Source organism: Anolis sagrei, chromosome 5, assembly GCF_037176765.1.
Source record: "Anolis sagrei isolate rAnoSag1 chromosome 5, rAnoSag1.mat, whole genome shotgun sequence".
NCBI lineage: Eukaryota > Metazoa > Chordata > Lepidosauria > Squamata > Dactyloidae > Anolis > Anolis sagrei.
The window spans coordinates 186260947-186279929 of NC_090025.1; the positions used below are offsets into that span (position 1 = coordinate 186260947).

The following is an 18983-nucleotide window of genomic DNA, read 5'->3' on the forward strand; positions in this document are numbered from 1 at the left end:
GTGATTGCAGTTCTTGAGGGACTATAATTTTTGCTTCTCATATACTTGGCAGAGGGATTTGGTTAACCAGTAAAAATTCATGAGTAGACCAGTTTGTTTTTTTACCGGAAAATTTTCGAGATGCTTTGAACTTCTAAATCACCCTCTTGGCTACAGGCTTGACCAACATGGAAGCCAAGAGACACCACTGCTGTAGGTAACATAACTAAAAGGTAGGATCTTAGTACACTTATTGAAGAAATGGGGTATGGGTGCTGAGTTCAAAAGGGCAGAAGAATACATTTTGATGGAAGGACCAAGTTCAAGTCATTGGAGACAAGGCCATCTAGTTCAAGTAGATGCATTAATTTTAATCAGAGCCTGGCTAATCTCCAATTGTAAATTATGCCCGTTTGTTCTCATTAGGTTGCACAATGTACTAAAAGGAAAGCAAGGAGGAAAGATTCAATAGCCTTCATAGAACAATACAATTTTCTCTTCTAAGCAGACCTCTTTTTTCCCATGACAAAATGGCACAGATTCGACAGACAGAAACCAGATGGACTAGCAGTTGAACCTTATTTCCACTAATTTGCAACTGGGCAATAGTGGCTCTTATGCCCGAGATTGGTAGAATCATAGACTCATAGAGTTGGAAGAGACCACATGGGCGATCTAGTCCAACCCCCTGCCATGCAGGAAAAGCACAATCATGATTAGGAAATGGTGGGCAGGGATGTCCTCATGGCACACAAAGTGATTTTATTTATCGTGTCATCAGCAACCATTGTATTACAATTCTAACAGAGCAAAACAAACACAGAGATTTGCGATTATTGTCATGGTTGGTCCTGAAAAGGACCGTTGGTTGTTTTGCTTCCTTGTTTGCATGCTTCAAGTCGTCTCTGACTCCTGCCTGGAAGTGCCCCAACATGGCAGGGACAATCCCAATTATTAATCTGTTGTCCCTCCAAGTCTCTCTTTACTCCTACTCTCATCCTTTATCCTCAGCTTACTTCAATTGCTGCAAAGAGACTTCAAAACACAAAAGTAATTTGGACACCAATAATTCGCAGGTTCGAATCCAGGGAGAGCATGGATGAACTCCCTCTGTCAGTTCTAGCTCCCCATGCGGGGACACGAGAGAAGCCTCCCACAAAGGATGGTAAAACATCAAAACATCCTGGCATCCCCTGAGCAACATCCTTGCAGATGGCCAATTCTTTCACACCAGAAGCAACTTGAAGTTTCTCAAGTCGCTCCTGACACGGAAATAAAAACCAATAACTAAAAAGGAGAACAGAAAAAGAAGGGTTTTATACTTGTCTTCCCTGTAGGCTCAGTCAAAAGCAAACTATCTCTCCTCATTCCCTCTTTAATAACATCTACTTCCTTGATCACACTGTGATAATGCTTGTTCATGTGTGACCTCATTTTTGGCAGTGAAATGCAGAAGGGTATGAGGTCTGACGGCCAACACTCCTTGGTAATCCTTGGTCAAGGGGTGAAGAATCTCAGGGTGAGAGCACTGCCTTGAAATAGATATGTGTATTGCGTTGTTGTAGGTTTTTCGGGCTGTATGGCCATGTTCTAGAAGCATTCTCTCATGATGCTTTGACTGCATCTGTGGCAAGCATCCTCAGAGGTTGTGAGGTTTGTGAAAACAAGGAAAATTGGGTTTCCTAGTTTCTACAAACCTCACAACCTCTGAAGATGCTTGCCACAGATGCAGTCAAAGCATCATGAGAGAATGCTTCTAGAACATGGCCATACAGCCCGAAAAATAGTGTATTTACTGTTGTCTGTTCAATGAAATAACAAGGAGCCAGATTTTGATGCTATAAATGGTCATCCCAAGGTCTTGGATTTTGTCTCTTAAATCTCAGGGTCTGGGATAGCTGACTTTGCTAATGATAGAACTAGCTCAGCTTTCAAATGATTAGCAATATATATAAAGTGCTGAAAACCTTAGTAAACTTGTGGTTTCCAAACTTCTGACAAGAAGCCATACATTAAAACAAATGGAAAAATACTTAGACCTGAGACTTTATTTTTAAAAAGGTTTTGACCAACTCATTTTCCTCCAACAAATATTAGAAAATGTGCCCCTGTGTAAACCAAGGTGATGTGTCTCAAACGCACAATGAACCACAAGACAATGTTTACACTGACATCTTACGAAAGCAAACATCCTTGGATGTAAACCGCGCAGTAGGACCACAGTTTGTTGACATGTTTTTCCCCCAAATACACGCTAAATTCTGACCTTGGGTATTTTCCACTCTGGCTTCTCTTGCTTACTTATCTGCAAAACAAGTCTCAGTGAACTACAATATTCTTTTTTTGAAAAAAAAATCACTGCTTATCTGGATATCCTTTCTATTGCTTTACAGCAATTATTGTAATCCATAAAGATAAGCCCTTAAATACCTTCTCAAGATGCAACAAGGTGTATCTTGTTCTACTCGCTCAGTTGTCACAAACAAGTGTCTGGCATACGACTCTATCGCTACGGTCTTCTCTCCTTTTCTGTGGCCAGATCTCACACACCAAAATGTCACAAGAGGAGGATGATCTCATACATACTTTCAACGGGATCAGTTTTACCACCAGATCATCTCCAGAGCTTTTGAAGTCCTTGGTAACATTTGATGCTAGAGAAGATGATGTGCTGTTGGTTTCCTACCCAAAGTCTGGTAAAGTCTTGCTTGAAATTTGTACAGAGGGGACTCTAATGGACATCTTATTATTCTAGACTCAGCTCACTAAAGTAAAAAATGTTGCATTTTCTAATTGGTGTGTTTTATTTTAAGTTAATTTCTTGTCTTTCTCCCAAAGTGTCTTATAACTTTCACATTTTGCTATTCCAAGCTTAATCAATGAAAGTTATATATATATATATATATATATATATATATATGTATGTATATATAATATAGCATAGAGAAAAGGGGAAGGAGTTTTGGAAAGCTCTGAGATTCACAGTTTGCAGGCTGTAAAACAATGTTTCTCAACCTGGGGGGAGGGCACGAGGGAGGTATCAGAGGGGTTGCCAAGACCATCAGAAAACACAGTATTTTCTGTTAGTCATAGGGGTGCTGTGTGGGAACTTTGGCCCCATTCTATCATTGTTCAGAATGCTCTTTGATTGTAGGTGAACTATATATCCCAGCAACTACAACTCCCAAATGTCAAGCTCTATTTTCTCCAACCTCCACCAGTGTTCACATTTGGGCATATTGAGTATTTGTGCCAAGTTTGGTCCAGATCCATCATTGTTTGAATCCACAGTGATCTCTGGATGTAGTTGAACTACAACTCCAAAATTCAAGGTCAATGCCCACACACTCTTCCGGTATTTTCTGTTGATCATGGGAGTTCTGTGTGCCAAGTTTGGTTCAATTCCATCATTAGTGGATTTCAGAATGTTCTCTGATTGTAGGTGAACTATAATTCCCAGCAACTACAACTCCCAAATGACAAAATCAATCCCCCCCCCCTCCCGCATTATTCAAATTTGGGTGTTTCAGGTATTTGCGCCAAATGTGGTCCAGTGAATGAAAATACATCCTGCATATCAGATATTTACATTATGATTCACAACAGTAGCACAATTACAGTTATGAAGTAGCAACAAAAATAATGTTATGGTTGGAGGTCACCACAACATGAGGAACTGTATTAAGGGGTTGCGGCATTCAGAAAGTTGGGAAACACTGCTGTAAAATGTTGTCACCTCCAGAAGAACTGATGCAATTCCAACACAAATCTGGAGGGAGCTTTAAAATTCCTGTGGCACAAAATCTTTTGTGTATATCTTCCCTTCAAATGACAAATGCCATATGTATTCTAAGCTAGAGAAAATGATTATTTAAATCATCGGGGGATAAAGCAATGTTGCTGTTGCATACCTTTCAAATCAGCTGTGACTTATGGTTATTTTGTTTGTGCCGTGATTTTTTCAGACAAGGCTTGCTTTTACCTTTCTCTCAGGATGAGAAAGTGTGAGACTTGTCTAGGTCCATCCTGCTGATTTCCATGAGAGAGCAGGGATTCCAACCCTGATATCCCGGTGTCTGGCTCAAATTCCTATACTACACTGACTTGTTGAAAACATTTAGGAACTCTTTAGTTAGCAAGGATAAGAGGGGTAGGGTAACATGACAAAGCTGTCAAACATTTCGCACAGTATGGTCAAAGTACATAGAGAGATAATGCTAGAACGGAGATAACACAAGGACCCTTGGCCATTCAGTGAAACTGAAGGATGGTAAATTCAGGAAAAAGGGAAAGAAGGGGTTCTTCATGTGGCACGTAGTCAGATTGTGGGATTTGCTACCACAAAACGTCATGGTAAGCATCGAAACTTGGCAAGCTTTCAAAAACTAGGACCAATAGATAAGACTATCATTGACTACTAGTCATAACGGTAATGTATTTATGAATTTTAGTTGCTGGGAAACATGAATGAGAGGCTGCTATTGTGTCCATGTCTTTGCTGTGGTCTTTCCATAGCCATCTACTGCTGGAAAAGGATTATACTGGTCTTTGATTTGCCCCCTTCATAGCCATTCTGGAAGCTGTATTTCTGAAAAGTAAAAATTTCAAGCTCTGACTAAACTATTCCACTTCAAGCTGGAGAAGCTCGTGCAATTCAATGGTCAATATATGTATGCACATAAACACTTCTCTCAAAAAACAAATTACATGACCTTCTCTTTTTTCTAAAAGATTGACTTCCAACATAGTTTGATAATTGGATTACAAGAGGAGAACAGGATTGAAATCCTGACTCAGCCATGAAAGCCCACTGGGTAACCTTGGACAAGCTCCAGAAAACCCGTAACAGGTTCACCTTAGGGTTGCCATACATTAGAAAGGTTGCCTTGAAAGACCGCCTTCTTCCCATTCTGTGGTCAGGGAGAAGGCTCCATCTCTATTCCCAGCTTTTGCAATGCAATTCATCACATAGTAATTGAGGATTCTTGTGTTTCCCCTTTCTTGTATTTCAGGCACTCACTGGCTTTCCGAAATCATAATGCACCTCTATGCATCCAAAGTGGCTTTGACGTTACCGATTGAATTTGGAGATGTTTCCAGACTGGAACAACTGAACCACCTTTCATGCAAGAGGATCATTCCAACCCACTTGGATGGTAACATGTTGCCCCCCAACTTTTGGCACAAGCGATCCAAGGTTAGATGTACAGCTCCTCCTATTTCATTTCTGCATAAAGTCTTGAGAGCCAATTTCCATCAATGGCTGACAGGGCTGATATAACTGAATATTGCAAATGCCATCAGAATGTTAAGTCCCCATAGTAGTTTTAACAACAATAAAGAAAATTATTGTTATTGCATTTAACACATATGTACGGACCCAAAAGTTCCAATGAGATACCAATGAGGGATTTGATATTAGATTTTTTTCTGCTTATACTGCTCAAACGTATTGCAATATTTGGATGTGACCTTACAAATATACAAAATAGATGCCAATGCAATCTAGATGTTGCGCTGCAAACCCCTTTGTTTCCTTCTAAATACAAAGCCAGTGAAGTGTAGTGGTTCACTGTGTTGGACCATAACTCTGAAGATCAGGCTCAGCCATGGAAACCCACTGGGTGACTTTGAGCAAGTCACACTCTCTCAGGTTTAGAAGTCAGCAAAGGATGCTGGTGCCTCACCAAAATGCACATTCCATGACTCCATAGAAATGAGCAATAGCCGTTGAAGTTGTGTCAAACTGCATTAATTCTACATTGCAGATGCACTCTGGGTAAACAATCTCTAATGCTCCAGATGTTTCAGGATATCAAAACCCTGTTCTACGTCACTTCCTGACGATGCTGCCTATGGCTGAGTGGAGCAGTGATACATCACCAGTATAATTCACCATCCTTGTATAGCTAGTCACGAGAAAGCTAATTTAATAGTCTGATTCATTATGAGGCTGTTCAAGGTGTTCCTTCTTCTATTTGCAGGCAATTTACCTCATCAGAAATCCAAAGGATATTGCTGTTTCCATGTACCATTACTATAGAGCGAATCCATATCTGCCCACCATTGATTCCTGGCCTAATTTCCTTGAGATGTTCTTACAAGGAGATGGTAAGACTTACTTGGTGGAGACATTAAACTCTTGAGTCCTAGTTACAAAAATGAAATGGTGTTTTTAGTTCCTTGGGTGTCCCAGTTTCTGATTACAAGCTTTAAATCAGTGCTTAGAGGGTGAAAGCAAACTTCTTTTGATCACAGCTATCAGAGTCTGCCAATGTCCATGCTGGCTGAGGAATTCTGGAAGTTATGTTATCCTAAAATAATCTTTTTATAGTGTGCTGTAAACTGAGAACAAAAGGACTTTGGTTGTCCAGGTGTCCAGAAAGTTTGGCCAACCACTCTCACAGATGTTGGAGGTTATGGAGAATGGGATGCTCTAAATCATTTGGGATAATAAAGCAAAGTTACTCTTGCATACCTTTCAAGTCAGCTATGACTTATGGAGATAAATTTCAGGCAAAAATGGGCATGATCAAAAACAAAGATGGCAAGGACCTAACAGAAGCTGAAGAGATCAAGAGAAGGTGGCAAGACTATGCAAAAGATCTGTATAGGAAAGATATCTGTATAGGAAGATATTGTATAGGAAAGATCTGTATAGGAAAGATATGTGTATAGGAAAGATATTGACAATACCTTTGATGGTGTGGTGAGTGAATTAGAACCGGACATCCTGAGGAGTGAGGTTAAATGGGCCTTAGGAAGAATTGTTAATAACAAGGCAGCAGGAGACAATGGGATCCCAGCTGAACTGTTTAAATCTTTAAAGATGATGTTGTCAAGGTGTTGCATGCCATATGCCAGCAAATATGGAAAACACAAGAATGGCCATCAGATTGGAAAAAGTCAACTTATATCCCAATACCAAAAAAGGGGAAATGCTAAAGAATGCTCAAACTTTCATACAGTGGCACTTATTTCACATGCTAGTAAGGTAATGCTCAAGATCCTGCATTACCTAGCAATATATGGAGCCTAGCATCCTAGCAATATATGGATCCTAGCAATATATGGAGCAAGAGTGGCTATATGTACAAGCTGGGTTTAGAAAAGGCAGAGGAACGAGAGACCCAATTGCCAATATCCGCTGGATAATGGAGAAAGGCAGGGAATTTCAGAAAAACATCTATTTCTGATTTATTGACTATTCTAAAGCCTTTGACTGTGTGGATTATAATAAATTGTGGCAAGTTCTTGGTGGTATGGGGATCCCAAGTCACCTTGTCTGTCTCCTGAGGAATCTGTATAACAACCAAGTAGCAACAGTAAGAACAGACCACAGACAACAGACTGGTTCAATACTGGGAAAGGAGTAGAGACATCACACTGGCAACCACGGTCCGAATAGTTAAAGCAATGGTATTCCCCATAGTAACCTATGGATGTGAGAGCTGGACCATAAGGAAGACTGAGCGAAGGAAGATAGGTGGTTTTGAACAGTGATGTTGGAGGAAAATTTTCCTTAACCTTCCTCCCAGTATAAGAGCATATTAGACAGGCCAGGATCACTTGTTGAAAACATTTAGGAGCTCTTTAGCTAGCAAGAATTGGGAGGTGGGAGAAAACAGCAAAAGTATCTCATCCCATTTCAAAGATGGCTTTCATGTCATCATGAATTTGCTCTGGGCTTTAGTTCAAACTTTAGTCTGAAGAAGCTGTCTAAATACTGTTTTGGAAATAGGGTCCATCACTTTCAAAGTTCAGGTTGAAATAAGTGAAGATTCATCCTTGTACTGACATCACAATGAGCAGACACTTCTTGTGTGCCTTCAAGTAGTTTCTGACAAGGTTTTCTGGGCTGAGAGTGTGTCACTCATCCAAGGTTTCCTAGTGATTTTCCATGGCCAAGCTGACAATTGAACCTTGGTCTCCAGAGTCATAATCTCACACTCCCATCACTAAACCATGCTGCCACCAGCACAGCCTTCTAAATCCATAAAAGGTTTGGACTTTTATCTCTAGACCACTGATTTGCCTTTTCTACCCAGCCAGCTTTGTATCCATGTTGGTGATCTTGGATTATTAAGTCCCAAAGCCTATAGGTTCACTTTTATTGCAGCAGCTTTAGCTTATTGCTGAGGTCCAAAGAGGGAAGGGTCTGCCTCCAATTATCTAAATATCATCCAAACTGATTTATTGCCCAGCTGTAAAAAATGTTCCTATGGAAATAGCAATCCAAAGATCAACAGAGCAACAACCACTGTCAATAACCAGAGGGGGAAACGTGACATAAAGGCAATTACTAATATTGGTTGCTTATATTAATTGCTTTCAAGCTAACTCTGACTTATGGAAAGATTTCCTAAGGTTTTCTTGGCAAGCTTTGTTCAGAGGACGTTTGGAGTTGCCTTAAATTGAGAGACCACAATTTGCTCCATGTTTTAGTGGCCAAACAGGGATTCAAACCCTGGTCTTTCAGACCAAGACACAGATAGGTTCGCCAAGCTAGATACAGGATGAGGCTTTGGTGACAATTGTGAATGGATAGCTAAAGTGAGGTACCATCCAATTGCAGGAATCTGGGCAAATCCACATACCTTTTCCTTCTTTCCAGCCACAGCCATTCTCAAGAGCAACAGGAGCCGAGTTGGGTGCTTCCCTGCTCCTTCCCCCACTCTCTGTCTTTATCTGACTTCACAGAGTTTTATAGTCCTTCATTTACATATTGGCTTTGTACTTGTAAGATAATGTTAGTGTAAGATAATGAAAGAACGATCATTGCACTGTGACCTTAGCTGCCTTTCTTTTCTTTCCTTCCTTTCATCCATCATGACTAGTTGCCAGTAAGACACAGTAATCACCTGGTTAATCCTAACTAGAAAAGATACATTTAATCAATTGTTGAGCAGTGAATTAATCAATAAGGAAATTCATGGCTCTATCTAAAGGTCCTTCCAGACAGGCCCTATATCTCAGGATCTGATCCCTGGTTTTCTGGTTATCCCAGACTAGCTTGGGGACCCGGTGGTGCCCGGGTTATTTGAGAAAGGCATTGTTTGTTTTGCAAAGTTTGATAATATCAGTTTGGTAATGTATAACACTATTTATTAGAAAAAGCCAGTCTTTACCTTTGTTTTTATGAATGCTGCCATTAGAAAATGCATAAGGATGTAGGTGAACTACAATTCCCAGAATTGTCAGTCAGTCCTTCCCAAACCCTGCCATTTTTCAAAGTTAGCCATGTTGAGTCTGTGTGCCAAAGCTTGGTCCAGATCTGATATCAGCTGGGTTCAATGCTCTCTGGATAAGGATGAACTACAACTCCCAGATTCCCAGGACAATCACCTGCAAACCCTGCCATGATCAATTCCTCTGTGTTTGCCGTGTGCCATAGGACAGGGTAGGAAAGGGTTAAGGAGAGACAGTGTGTGTGGGAACCCTGGGATGCCTGCCTGTGGTAGAGGAAACGTGTCAAATCTAGGATGAAACTGCCCCTGAATTAAAGCATTCCTTGGGTGGTGGGCAGTATGGTCCTTGTGGATGACATTGGCAGCGTTTGGGCTACATGTTCCTGGTGCTCGCTATAATCTTCAATGTCAGTTGAGGGAAGCTTCTCAGCACTTGGAGGCCAGAGCTTGTCTGTGTAAAGTGGACACTTCTGCCACATTCATATTTTCCACATTTATTATGTGTACAGATTATCTGGTAGTGTAGACTCATATAAACCAGTTTAAAGTAGAAAACAGGGATCAGATCCTGGGATTCAGACCTGTCTGGAAGGGTCCCTAATCATTAGGTGTTGGGCCTTAATCTTCTAAGGTCAGTGGGACCACCTGTAAGGACAACTGCTCTGGCCAATCTGTTTTGGTTCAGAAATAAAGGTCAGCACTCAAGAGAACAGTACATGCCTTTCATACAAGAAATTACAGCTTCATCCCCTATACAGAACAACTCTCTTATCTGGGGAGATACATCATGAATGTATCATGGAAATGGGAAATTGTGCACAATAGCAAATCCTATTGAAATTGATGACTTCTGCCAGAAGTTATCATAGACTCACCCTGGATGACCCAGAAAATTCTTGAGAGTTATTATTATTATTATTATTATTATTATTATTACTAGCTGTTCCCTGCCATACATTGCTGTGGCCCAGTCTGTGCATATGTGTTCTGTTTGTGTATATGTGTGTGTATATATTTGTGTATGTGTATTTGCGTATGTAAGTATATATATGGTTTTCTGCGTGTGTTCTAATGGGGCTTTTTTTTTTTGCTTTTTAAGTCCTTTTGTTGTGTTTTTCAGTGTTTTTATGAGTGATGGTCACTTGTTGGTCAGTTAGGGGTATAGTGTCCAAATTTGGTGTCAATTCGTCCAGTGGTTTTTGAGTTGTGTTAATCCCACAAACAAACATTACATTTTTACTTATATAGATGGGTGCAGTGGGTTAAACTGCTAAGCTGCAGAACTTGCTGATTGAAAGATTGGCCGTTCAAATCTGTAGGATGGGGTAAGCTCCCATTGTTAGCCCCAACTTCTGCCAACCTAGCAGTTTGAAAACATGCAAATGTGAGTAGATCAATAGGTACCACTTCGATGGGAAGGCAACGGCAGTCCATGCAGTCCTGCTGGCCACATGATCTTGGAGGCGTCTACGGACAACACCAGCTCCTTGGCTTGGAAATGGAGATGAGCACCAACTCTCAAAGTCAGACATAACTAGACTTAATGTCAAGGGGAAACTTTTACCTTTACTTTTTTAGGTTCTCAAGGGTGATTCCTTCAAGAGACGCATTCCATAGAATTGCTTGAAGGACCTAGAACATTCAGAGAGAACATATTTTATTATATGCGGATAAGTGGAACTGCTGCTACTAGTCCCACATATATAAGGGTCATACGCTATCTCTTCATAGGGCTGAAAATGACTTCTTGTTGGCAACCTTGGAGTCAGTGTTGGCAGTCCTGAGTCTTGACCAACAATCATGAATCAACACACATAGAAAACTATGTTCTAAGCACCTGTATGAAATTACATCTCTTCAAAGGTTTTTATCAGGTTTTCTTGCTCCAGTGCTCTAAGTGATAAGAGTAGAATGTTAACTAGAAAATGGAGATGAATGGCAAGAGTCACATAAGTGTTTTTCTTTGTTTGTCAAAATCTCTCCATAGTTGTCTGCGGATCCTGGTTTGAGCATGTTTTAAGCTGGGAGAAACACAGAAATGACAAAAACACACTATTCTTGTACTACGAAGACATGAAAAAAGTAAGCATAAGTTGTTGAAAAATACTTTTTTGAAACATAACAGTGAAAAGCCAGGAGAAAACTAACCAACCAACTAACCATGACCTCACTACCTCTGAGGATGCTTGCCATAGATGCAGGCGAAACGTCAGGAGAAAATGCCTTTAGAACATGGCCATATAGCCCAAAAAAACCTACAACAACCCAATGATTCCGGCCATGAAAGCCTTCAACAATACAACTAACCAAGTCCTTAAATTGCTTTGAAACCACACTATATAATATGAAATGGTAATCATTGCACAGTGCTGTGTGTGTTTCACTTACAGAATTATCCTCATAATAACCTTGAGAGATTAAAACCTAATGTTACCCAGACATGTATGAGGTTGAGTTGGAATTTGAACTTTTTTTTTCTGGCCAAAGTGTACAAAATATTTTTTTTCCTTGCAACAAATAGCTCATGGAAGGAACCCAATGGCTATACTAAGGCACTATAATATGGTGTAAAAGGTGATGTTTCTTATTAGCCCTGCAGACCTTCAGACAGTGAGAATGAACCCTGCACCATCCCCATAGCATCACCTACCTAACCTCAGCTCTATATCCTCACACTGTGTTTCTTTCTTGTTTCTGAGAGTGTGGGAGCTGGCCTTTGCAAAATATGATGATTACCATCACAGTGTGGTTGTTAGAAGTGCTCCTGGATTATCGTGAGAAATGTCAAAGAATGCTAAGCAATTATTACATAAAATTCAAGAATGGAGAACGTAAACTCTCACTCTCTCAATCTCTCTTCAAGCTTTAAAATAGTTTCAACACATTGGGTAATTTCCTTTAATTTCAGACTCAATATAGGAATGGATTTTCATCTCAGTATGGAAGCCACCCATTGCCATTACTATAACAATGAGTTGTGTAGTGCCTTTTGGGCATTAAAGCAGTTTTAGAGTGTAAGATAGCACTTTGAACATAGCACTTCAAAATCCCATGCAGGGCCAGTGCAGCCTTCCAGCCCCTGGATTGATGAATGATATATAATGGAAATAAGCATCCTCTAGTGCCCAAGTTTGGGTACCACATTTTCTTTTATGGTGACATATACACGGTCAACTTGAAATATTCATTTCATGTTCCAATGGAGTTTAATCCCTAGTAGGTGGGATTGTCAGTCTTGGGCCTTTCCACAATTCAGGCTTGAATCATCTAGTCATCTCCCAAGAATGAGCAGTCGAGTGCCAGCCAAAAGCAGCGGTTCTTATGGGGTCCTGTCACCATTCCTTGGCAGTCTGCCACTCACTGATGGAGGAGGGCTGGATGCATCGTCTTTTAGTGCCCTGTTTGCCATTGTTGTTGTTGTTGTTGTTGTTTATTTATACCCACCTTTCCTCTCCACAAGGACACTCAAAGCAGCTACTGCAGAACCTCATCCCTTTTAAAATGTGGTTCGGGGACATTTATGGTTATGGATAGGGTGCTATGACCGAAAATACAAACAGGAAATACAATCGACCACCTACTTTCATTAGGATAGGGGAGCACAACATTTGTGAAAGAAGGTAAAACATAAATTAAAAACAACTAATTTTTTTTCTTACCTGAGAAAACATCTCCCTAGGCCCTCCAGCAAGTCTCTATAGTCAACTTCTATTGCACTGGATGAGTACAGATGCCAAGAGAAGTATTTTCTCTAGCAATCTCTAGACCTTCTAGAATGACTTCATGGTCAAGTTCTGGTGGAAGTTGACCATGGAATCACATTGGATAACCTAGAGCAGTGGTTCCCAATTCTTTTCAACTATGGAATTCTTCAGAAGGCATTTATTTTATGTAGAATGCTAACTCTATCCCTGATTTGTTTGATCAAAGCATATATTCTGAAGCTAGTTAACTATACACATATTTGATAGCAATACTTGTAGCAGGAAATAGCTGTTTTAAATTTGACTTTTCACAGAACCTTTGTGAATTTATGGATTCCTAGGGTTTTACTGAAAACAGTATGGGAACCATTGTCCTAGAGATTACTACAGAGAATGTATTAATAAAAAGCTGCAAAAATTAAACCCATAAAGGTGGAGAGGCCAACTGTATTTACTAGGCTTGTGCATTTCGGCTGAACTTCAATCTGTTTTTGCTGGCCAGATTCCATAGACCCCTATATCCATTTTGGCATGCCTCCTGAAAACGGGCAGATAGCCGGATAGCCGTTTTTGTCCACACCCGAAAAATACGGCTAGATCCAGCCCATTGGCGGAAACAAGGAACTTACGAGGCTCCTCTTTCTGTTTCTGAAACCCTTTCCTTTTTCTCTTCAAGGGAGCCTGAGTTTCAGCTACAAGGTGAAGGAAGCATCCTTCCTGGAAAACTTTCCTTTTTTTGTCTTTAAGGGAGCCTGGGTTTCAGCAACAGAATTAAGGAAGCACGCATAGCTTGCGCAAAACACATCATTCTTCTATTCCGATTGACCCAACTGGCAGGACTCACAGGAAAACCCTGTGCGAGGAGGAGAACGCAGCAACAATCTCTTTGCTCGCCACGTGCTCCCGAAAAGGAGAGGGGGAGCCATGCTTTGCTACCATATGGTTTTGTTACGGATGGGAAACTGTGATGGCTGTGGCCTTGCGGTTACGGCCATCTGACCAAGCCGAAGAAGCTGGATTGGTCAAAGGAAAATGGCTAAAACAGATCCATGCACAATTTATTATTATTTATTTATTTAAAACTTTTATATCCCGATCTTCTCTACCTCCGTAGAGGGACTCAGTCCGGCTAACAGCACAAATTCAATGCTAAATAGTAAAAATCTAAAAACAATATATAACAACAATAAATATAAAATAAATACACAAAAGCCGTTCGCAAAGATAAAAACATGTCCAACTCAGTCTGTATAATCAGTCCATGTATTGTGGTCAATACTTTGGTCGATTATTGGTCTCACCCATCATTCTGCAAAGGCCTCGTTCCACAGCCAGGTTTTCACTAGCTTCCTGAAGGTCAGGAGGGAGGGGGCAGATCTAATTTCCTTCGGGAGGGAATTCCATAGCCAGGGGGGCCACCACAGAAAAGGCCCTGTCTCTTGTCCCCACCAGACATGATTGCGAAAGTGGCAGGACCGAGAGCAGGGCCTCTCCAAACGATCTCAACGCTCTTGATGGTTCATAGGGGAGAATACTTTTGGACAGGTAAACTGGGCCGGAACCGTTTAGGGTTTTGTAGATTAAAACCAGCACTTTGAATTGTGCCCAGAAGTTAATTGGCAGCCAAACCTAGTACCTAGTACAAACCTAGTAGTTACAACCTTAGAAGTCTAACTTACAGCATTGTAGTTAACAGAATGTCAGCCATAGCCTTGTCCAGTCTGCAGTTAAAAATATGAAGGTTGCACAGTCCCCAGCCAGTTCGTAAGAGGTCATGTCCTCCTTTGTTCATCCATCTTAGGATCTCCCTGCAGTTGTGAAGAGAGTCAGTGCCTTCCTAGGCGTCAACATCAATGAGAGCGGGATTCGTGAGATCTGTGAAAAGTCTTCATTCAGTGAAATGAAAACCAACACGGAGAAGGAAAACCATGATCCCAACCATACCGTTTGTGCACTTACATCTAACCGGAAGCTGATCTTCCGAAAAGGTATGTTGTTGCTGCCTTTTCACGTACTTACTTCAACTAAATGACCGAGACCTAATCTTCAATACATCCTTATTCTTCCAATACATGTATATATTTGCATATTCAAATACCATTTGTTTTCCCATAATTTCACCCTATAACTGATACAAAATTAGTGTTCTCTGGACAAGGCTTTTGATTTGCTCTCAGTTAACCGGGACCATAGCCTACTTCTTTATCTGGTTTTTCTTATCTTTTCTGTCAGCTCACTTATAGTACACCTCGTCCTGTAAGGCAAAGTTGCTGGGCTTATCTGAAACTAAATACAGGCCAGACACATTTCTTTCTATGAGTCAGCAGTTCATCTTATCTGTGTGTTTCTTCCGAAACAAAGAGAACAAGGTGGCATGCCGGTCCATTAGAAACAGGTGAAAGGGTTCAACAGATATAAGCCTGAAGCAATGAGGAAAACCATTTGGAGGTAGAAGTTATCTTTTCCAGATTGCTGCCTTCAAGACAACTTCAAACTCATGACAAGCCTATGAATGAGAGACCTCCAAGTTCTCCTAGCCTCGATTCCCTGCTTAGGCCTTTTAGACTTTCAGGGATGTGACTTCCTTGAGGCAAACCATCTGGAATGTGGTCTACTTTGCTTACTATTTTCCACCTTCCCAACCATTACTTTTATGTCATGTCATCTCATCATATTGCCAAACTATGACAACCTCAGTTTAGTAACCTTTGCCTTCTAGATAGAGTCCAGGTCTTATGTGCTCTATGGTTCATTTGACTTTGGATCTGTAATTGGTTAAGCGAACAAACCCAGAGGATGCTCAACAAGGTTTCCTCTTCCTCCTGGAAGGAAGTGATGAGTGGAGTGCCATCAACAGAGTTCCATCCTGGGCCCGGTCTTGTTCAACATCTTTATCAATGACTTGGATGAAAAGTTAGAAGGCATGATCATCAAGTTTGCAGTCAACACCAAATTGGGAGGGCGAGCCAATACTCCAGAAGGCAGGAGCAGCATTCAAAACTTTCTGAACAGATTAGAGATGTGGGCCAAAACTAACAAAATGAAGTTCAACAGTGACAAATGCAAGATACTCAACTTAGGCAGAAAAAATGAAATGCAAAGATACAGAATGGAGGACGCCTGGCTTGAGAGCAGTACATGTGAAAAAGATCTTGGAGTCCTTGTGGACAACAAGTTAAACATGAGCCAACAATGTCATGCAGTAGCATAAATAGGAGTCTAGATCCAGGAAAGTCATGCTACCCCTCTATTCCGCCCTGTTCAGACCCCATCTGGAATCACACTGTGTCCAATTCTGGTCCCCGCAATTGAAGGGAGATGTTGACAAGCTGGAATGCATCCTGAGGAGAGCAACTAAAATGATCAAGAGTCTGGAGAACAAGCCCTATGAGGAGCAGCTTAAAGAGCTGGACATGTTTAGCTTGCAGAAGAGAAGGCTGAGAGGAGACATGATGAGGGGGAGTCATAGGGAAGAGGGAGCAAGCTTGTTTTCTGCTGCTCTGGAGACTAGGATGTGGAACAATGGCTTCAAACTACAGGAAAGGAGATTCCACCTGAATATTAGGAAGAACTTCCTGACTGTGAGAGCTGTTCAGCAGTGGAACTCTCTACCCAGGAGTAGGGTTGAGGCTCCTTCTTTGGAGGCTTTCAAACAGAAGCTGGATGGCCATCTGTCAGGAGTGCTTTGAATGCGATTTTCTTGCTTCTTGGCCAGGGTTGGACTGGATGGCTCATGAGGTCTCTATGATTCTATGACTTCTTATCAATTCACATTACCCTCAAAACTCACCTCAAATAAGTGCTTTTTAAACTCTATCAGCCTTTTTCACTATCCAGCTTTCACAACTATACATCAAATTGGGAAATACAATGGCTTGGACCATCCTAACTTAAGTATTCAGCAATATATCTTCATACTTCAGAATCTCATCTAGTTCCTTCATAGCTGTCCTTCCAAGTTCTAGTGTTCTCGCTTCTTGACTTTTGTCTCCACAATGATCAATGACCAAACCAAAGTATGAAAGTGAACTAGCATTTAGATATTTTCATACAGACATATGCAAGTTCAACCTGTGGCATCTCTAAATAAATGGTGCTCAGGTCACCCAGTTGAGAACAGAACGATCCCTCAAATAGCAGCCAGTTGAATACAATTTGTTGGATCCAAGTAGGCTTTCTCCACTTTCCATGCTAGTTCGTCCTGAAAGTTTGTCCTTTTCCATGAGGAAGTGGTTGCTGGTGAATCATATATTAGAAGAGTGGTAAATATACTCTGGGTTTTAATCCGAACTTCAGAGGCTCTACCAAGGAAATTGAACAGACCCAGTATAAAGCTTAGAAAAGTTACTTTTTTTGTAGTCCATTTGTGCTATTGTAGACCCATAACTCTTTCTTCTCTCTCCTCCATCCTCAATTATTTTTTTAGGTGCAGTTGGTGACTGGAAAAACAATTTCACTCCCAAACAGAACCGAATGTTTGAAGAGAAATTTAACAAGAAAATGGCCTTCAGTGAAGTGGCAAAACATCTCGTTTATGAATGCTGATTTGAAGGCAAACAGCTGGTGACTGTACAGAAAGAAGTATCTTTGCCCTACGTTGGTAGATAACCAAAAGGGTTGCTGCTTCGCTAATATGACTCTAAAAGAGAAGATAGAATATGCACAAATGGGACCTGTAATAAAATTGATTTTTAATGGTGATGGTGTGATTAATAAACAGCTTTTTACATTATGAATATCTGTCGAGTTATTTGGAATTATACTGAAACAAGAACATAGGATGCCTGAGTCTTATTTAGTCCCAAAGAGAGCAGACCCAAGAAAACAATGGAATCAATTCAGTGGATCTACTTTAGTTAAAGTCACCATGATTCAGGGACATGGATGTTCCCTCAGAGGCCAGAAAGTTGCTTTCTGGACTACAGCTCCCCAAATTCCAATTAGCATAGTCACTGCCCAGAGTTGGCTGAGGGATACTGGGAGCTGTAATCCAAAAAGTACATTTCCCAAGCTCTGTTCTTGGTACTTGAAGTACACAAATCAAATAGAACATTATCTATCCAGGAAACAATCCAGAACCTAGAAATGGATCTGTCCCATTGTTAGTTCAGCTGCTTAGAATTTAGAAGAAAAGCCAAGTTAAATAGCAGGTCTCTATGTTCTCCAGGATGACTCTATGTTGTGATGGAGTCTTCGAGTAGTGATACTACTGGGAGTATTAGGAGGGGAAGAAAGACTACTCGTGAGGAGCAACAGAGAAAGTCGATCAGGGAAATACTTATGGAATCCAGTGATGATGAATCATTTGAGGGCTTCACAGGGAATAATGGGTCTGAGACTGAGGAGAGTGGTATGGCAAGTTCAGTGGATGGAGAAATGGACTGGACTAAAGTGCGGGAGGTTCAGAACATTTGTGAAGAGCCCACAAGTAGCGACACGTTTGTGGGGTTCTCTGGTTGGCACAGAGGGGATTCGGCTGAGTCTTGGGGAGTTATGGGTCTAGATAGAAGATGGAGAGATTGGAGAGATCAGCAAAGGGCTTCAGCTAAAAGGAGGTCTGGTGGGGCGTTGTCTGATTCCAGTTCTGAAGAGGAATTGGGGCAAGGGTTTTCAGCTGGTAACAGGGTGCCGGCTGGTTCCAGTTCAGAGGATGATTTGTAAATAAAAGTGGGGTTGGGAGATGAGGTTCCTTGCAGTTGGCAAGGTGTTGATGGGTATTCGTCTGTCCTTGAGAGCTGTTTGGGAAGACGTATTTGGGAAGACTTCTGTGGACGTAAATTTAATCCGGATTATCCATGCCTGCGGGGTTTGGAACTGTGAGGTTTTCTCTGGACTGCCTTTGTGTTGATCTTATGCATTAGCTGCTGCGCTGCCATTCTTCGTTTTGGCTCTGTGTATGATCTGGACTGGATTATCGTGTTTGTTGCCTTCTCCTTCCTCGACCCGGATTGGATTCGTTACGACGACTACATCACGCTTGGATTGACTTGGTAGACGACTTCGGCCTTGCTGCTCAACCCTTCGTATTCGCTGATGTCCTGCTGCGGATTGGAGTGCCCTTTTTTCCTGCTGATTGCATAGCTTTAAGTTTAAACCAGATTATATTCCTGTT

General features: G+C 41.1%; 1 protein-coding gene across 1 annotated transcript; it reads left to right on the plus strand.

Annotated features, from left to right (window-relative positions):
• Positions 1 to 2438: 2438 nt before the first annotated feature.
• On the plus strand, positions 2439 to 17609 carry LOC132777341 (sulfotransferase 6B1-like). Its single transcript, XM_060779692.2, has 6 exons — positions 2439 to 2675; positions 4992 to 5176; positions 5964 to 6090; positions 11155 to 11249; positions 14673 to 14859; positions 17298 to 17609. The coding sequence occupies exons 1-6, from the start codon at positions 2534 to 2536 to the stop codon at positions 17414 to 17416; spliced, it is 855 nt and encodes a 284-aa protein (XP_060635675.2). The 5' UTR covers positions 2439 to 2533; the 3' UTR covers positions 17417 to 17609.
• Positions 17610 to 18983: the final 1374 nt, after the last annotated feature.

Bases quoted from the DNA above. Each gene is read 5' to 3' on its own strand.
- LOC132777341 (XM_060779692.2), top strand. From the start codon at position 2,534: ATGTCACAAGAGGAGGATGATCTCATACATACTTTCAACGGGATCAGT. The intron at 2,676-4,991 runs GTAAAGTCTTGC...CTTGTATTTCAG, and splicing joins GGTTTCCTACCCAAAGTCTG to GCACTCACTGGCTTTCCGAA. The intron at 11,250-14,672 runs GTAAGCATAAGT...CATCCATCTTAG, and splicing joins ACTACGAAGACATGAAAAAA to GATCTCCCTGCAGTTGTGAA.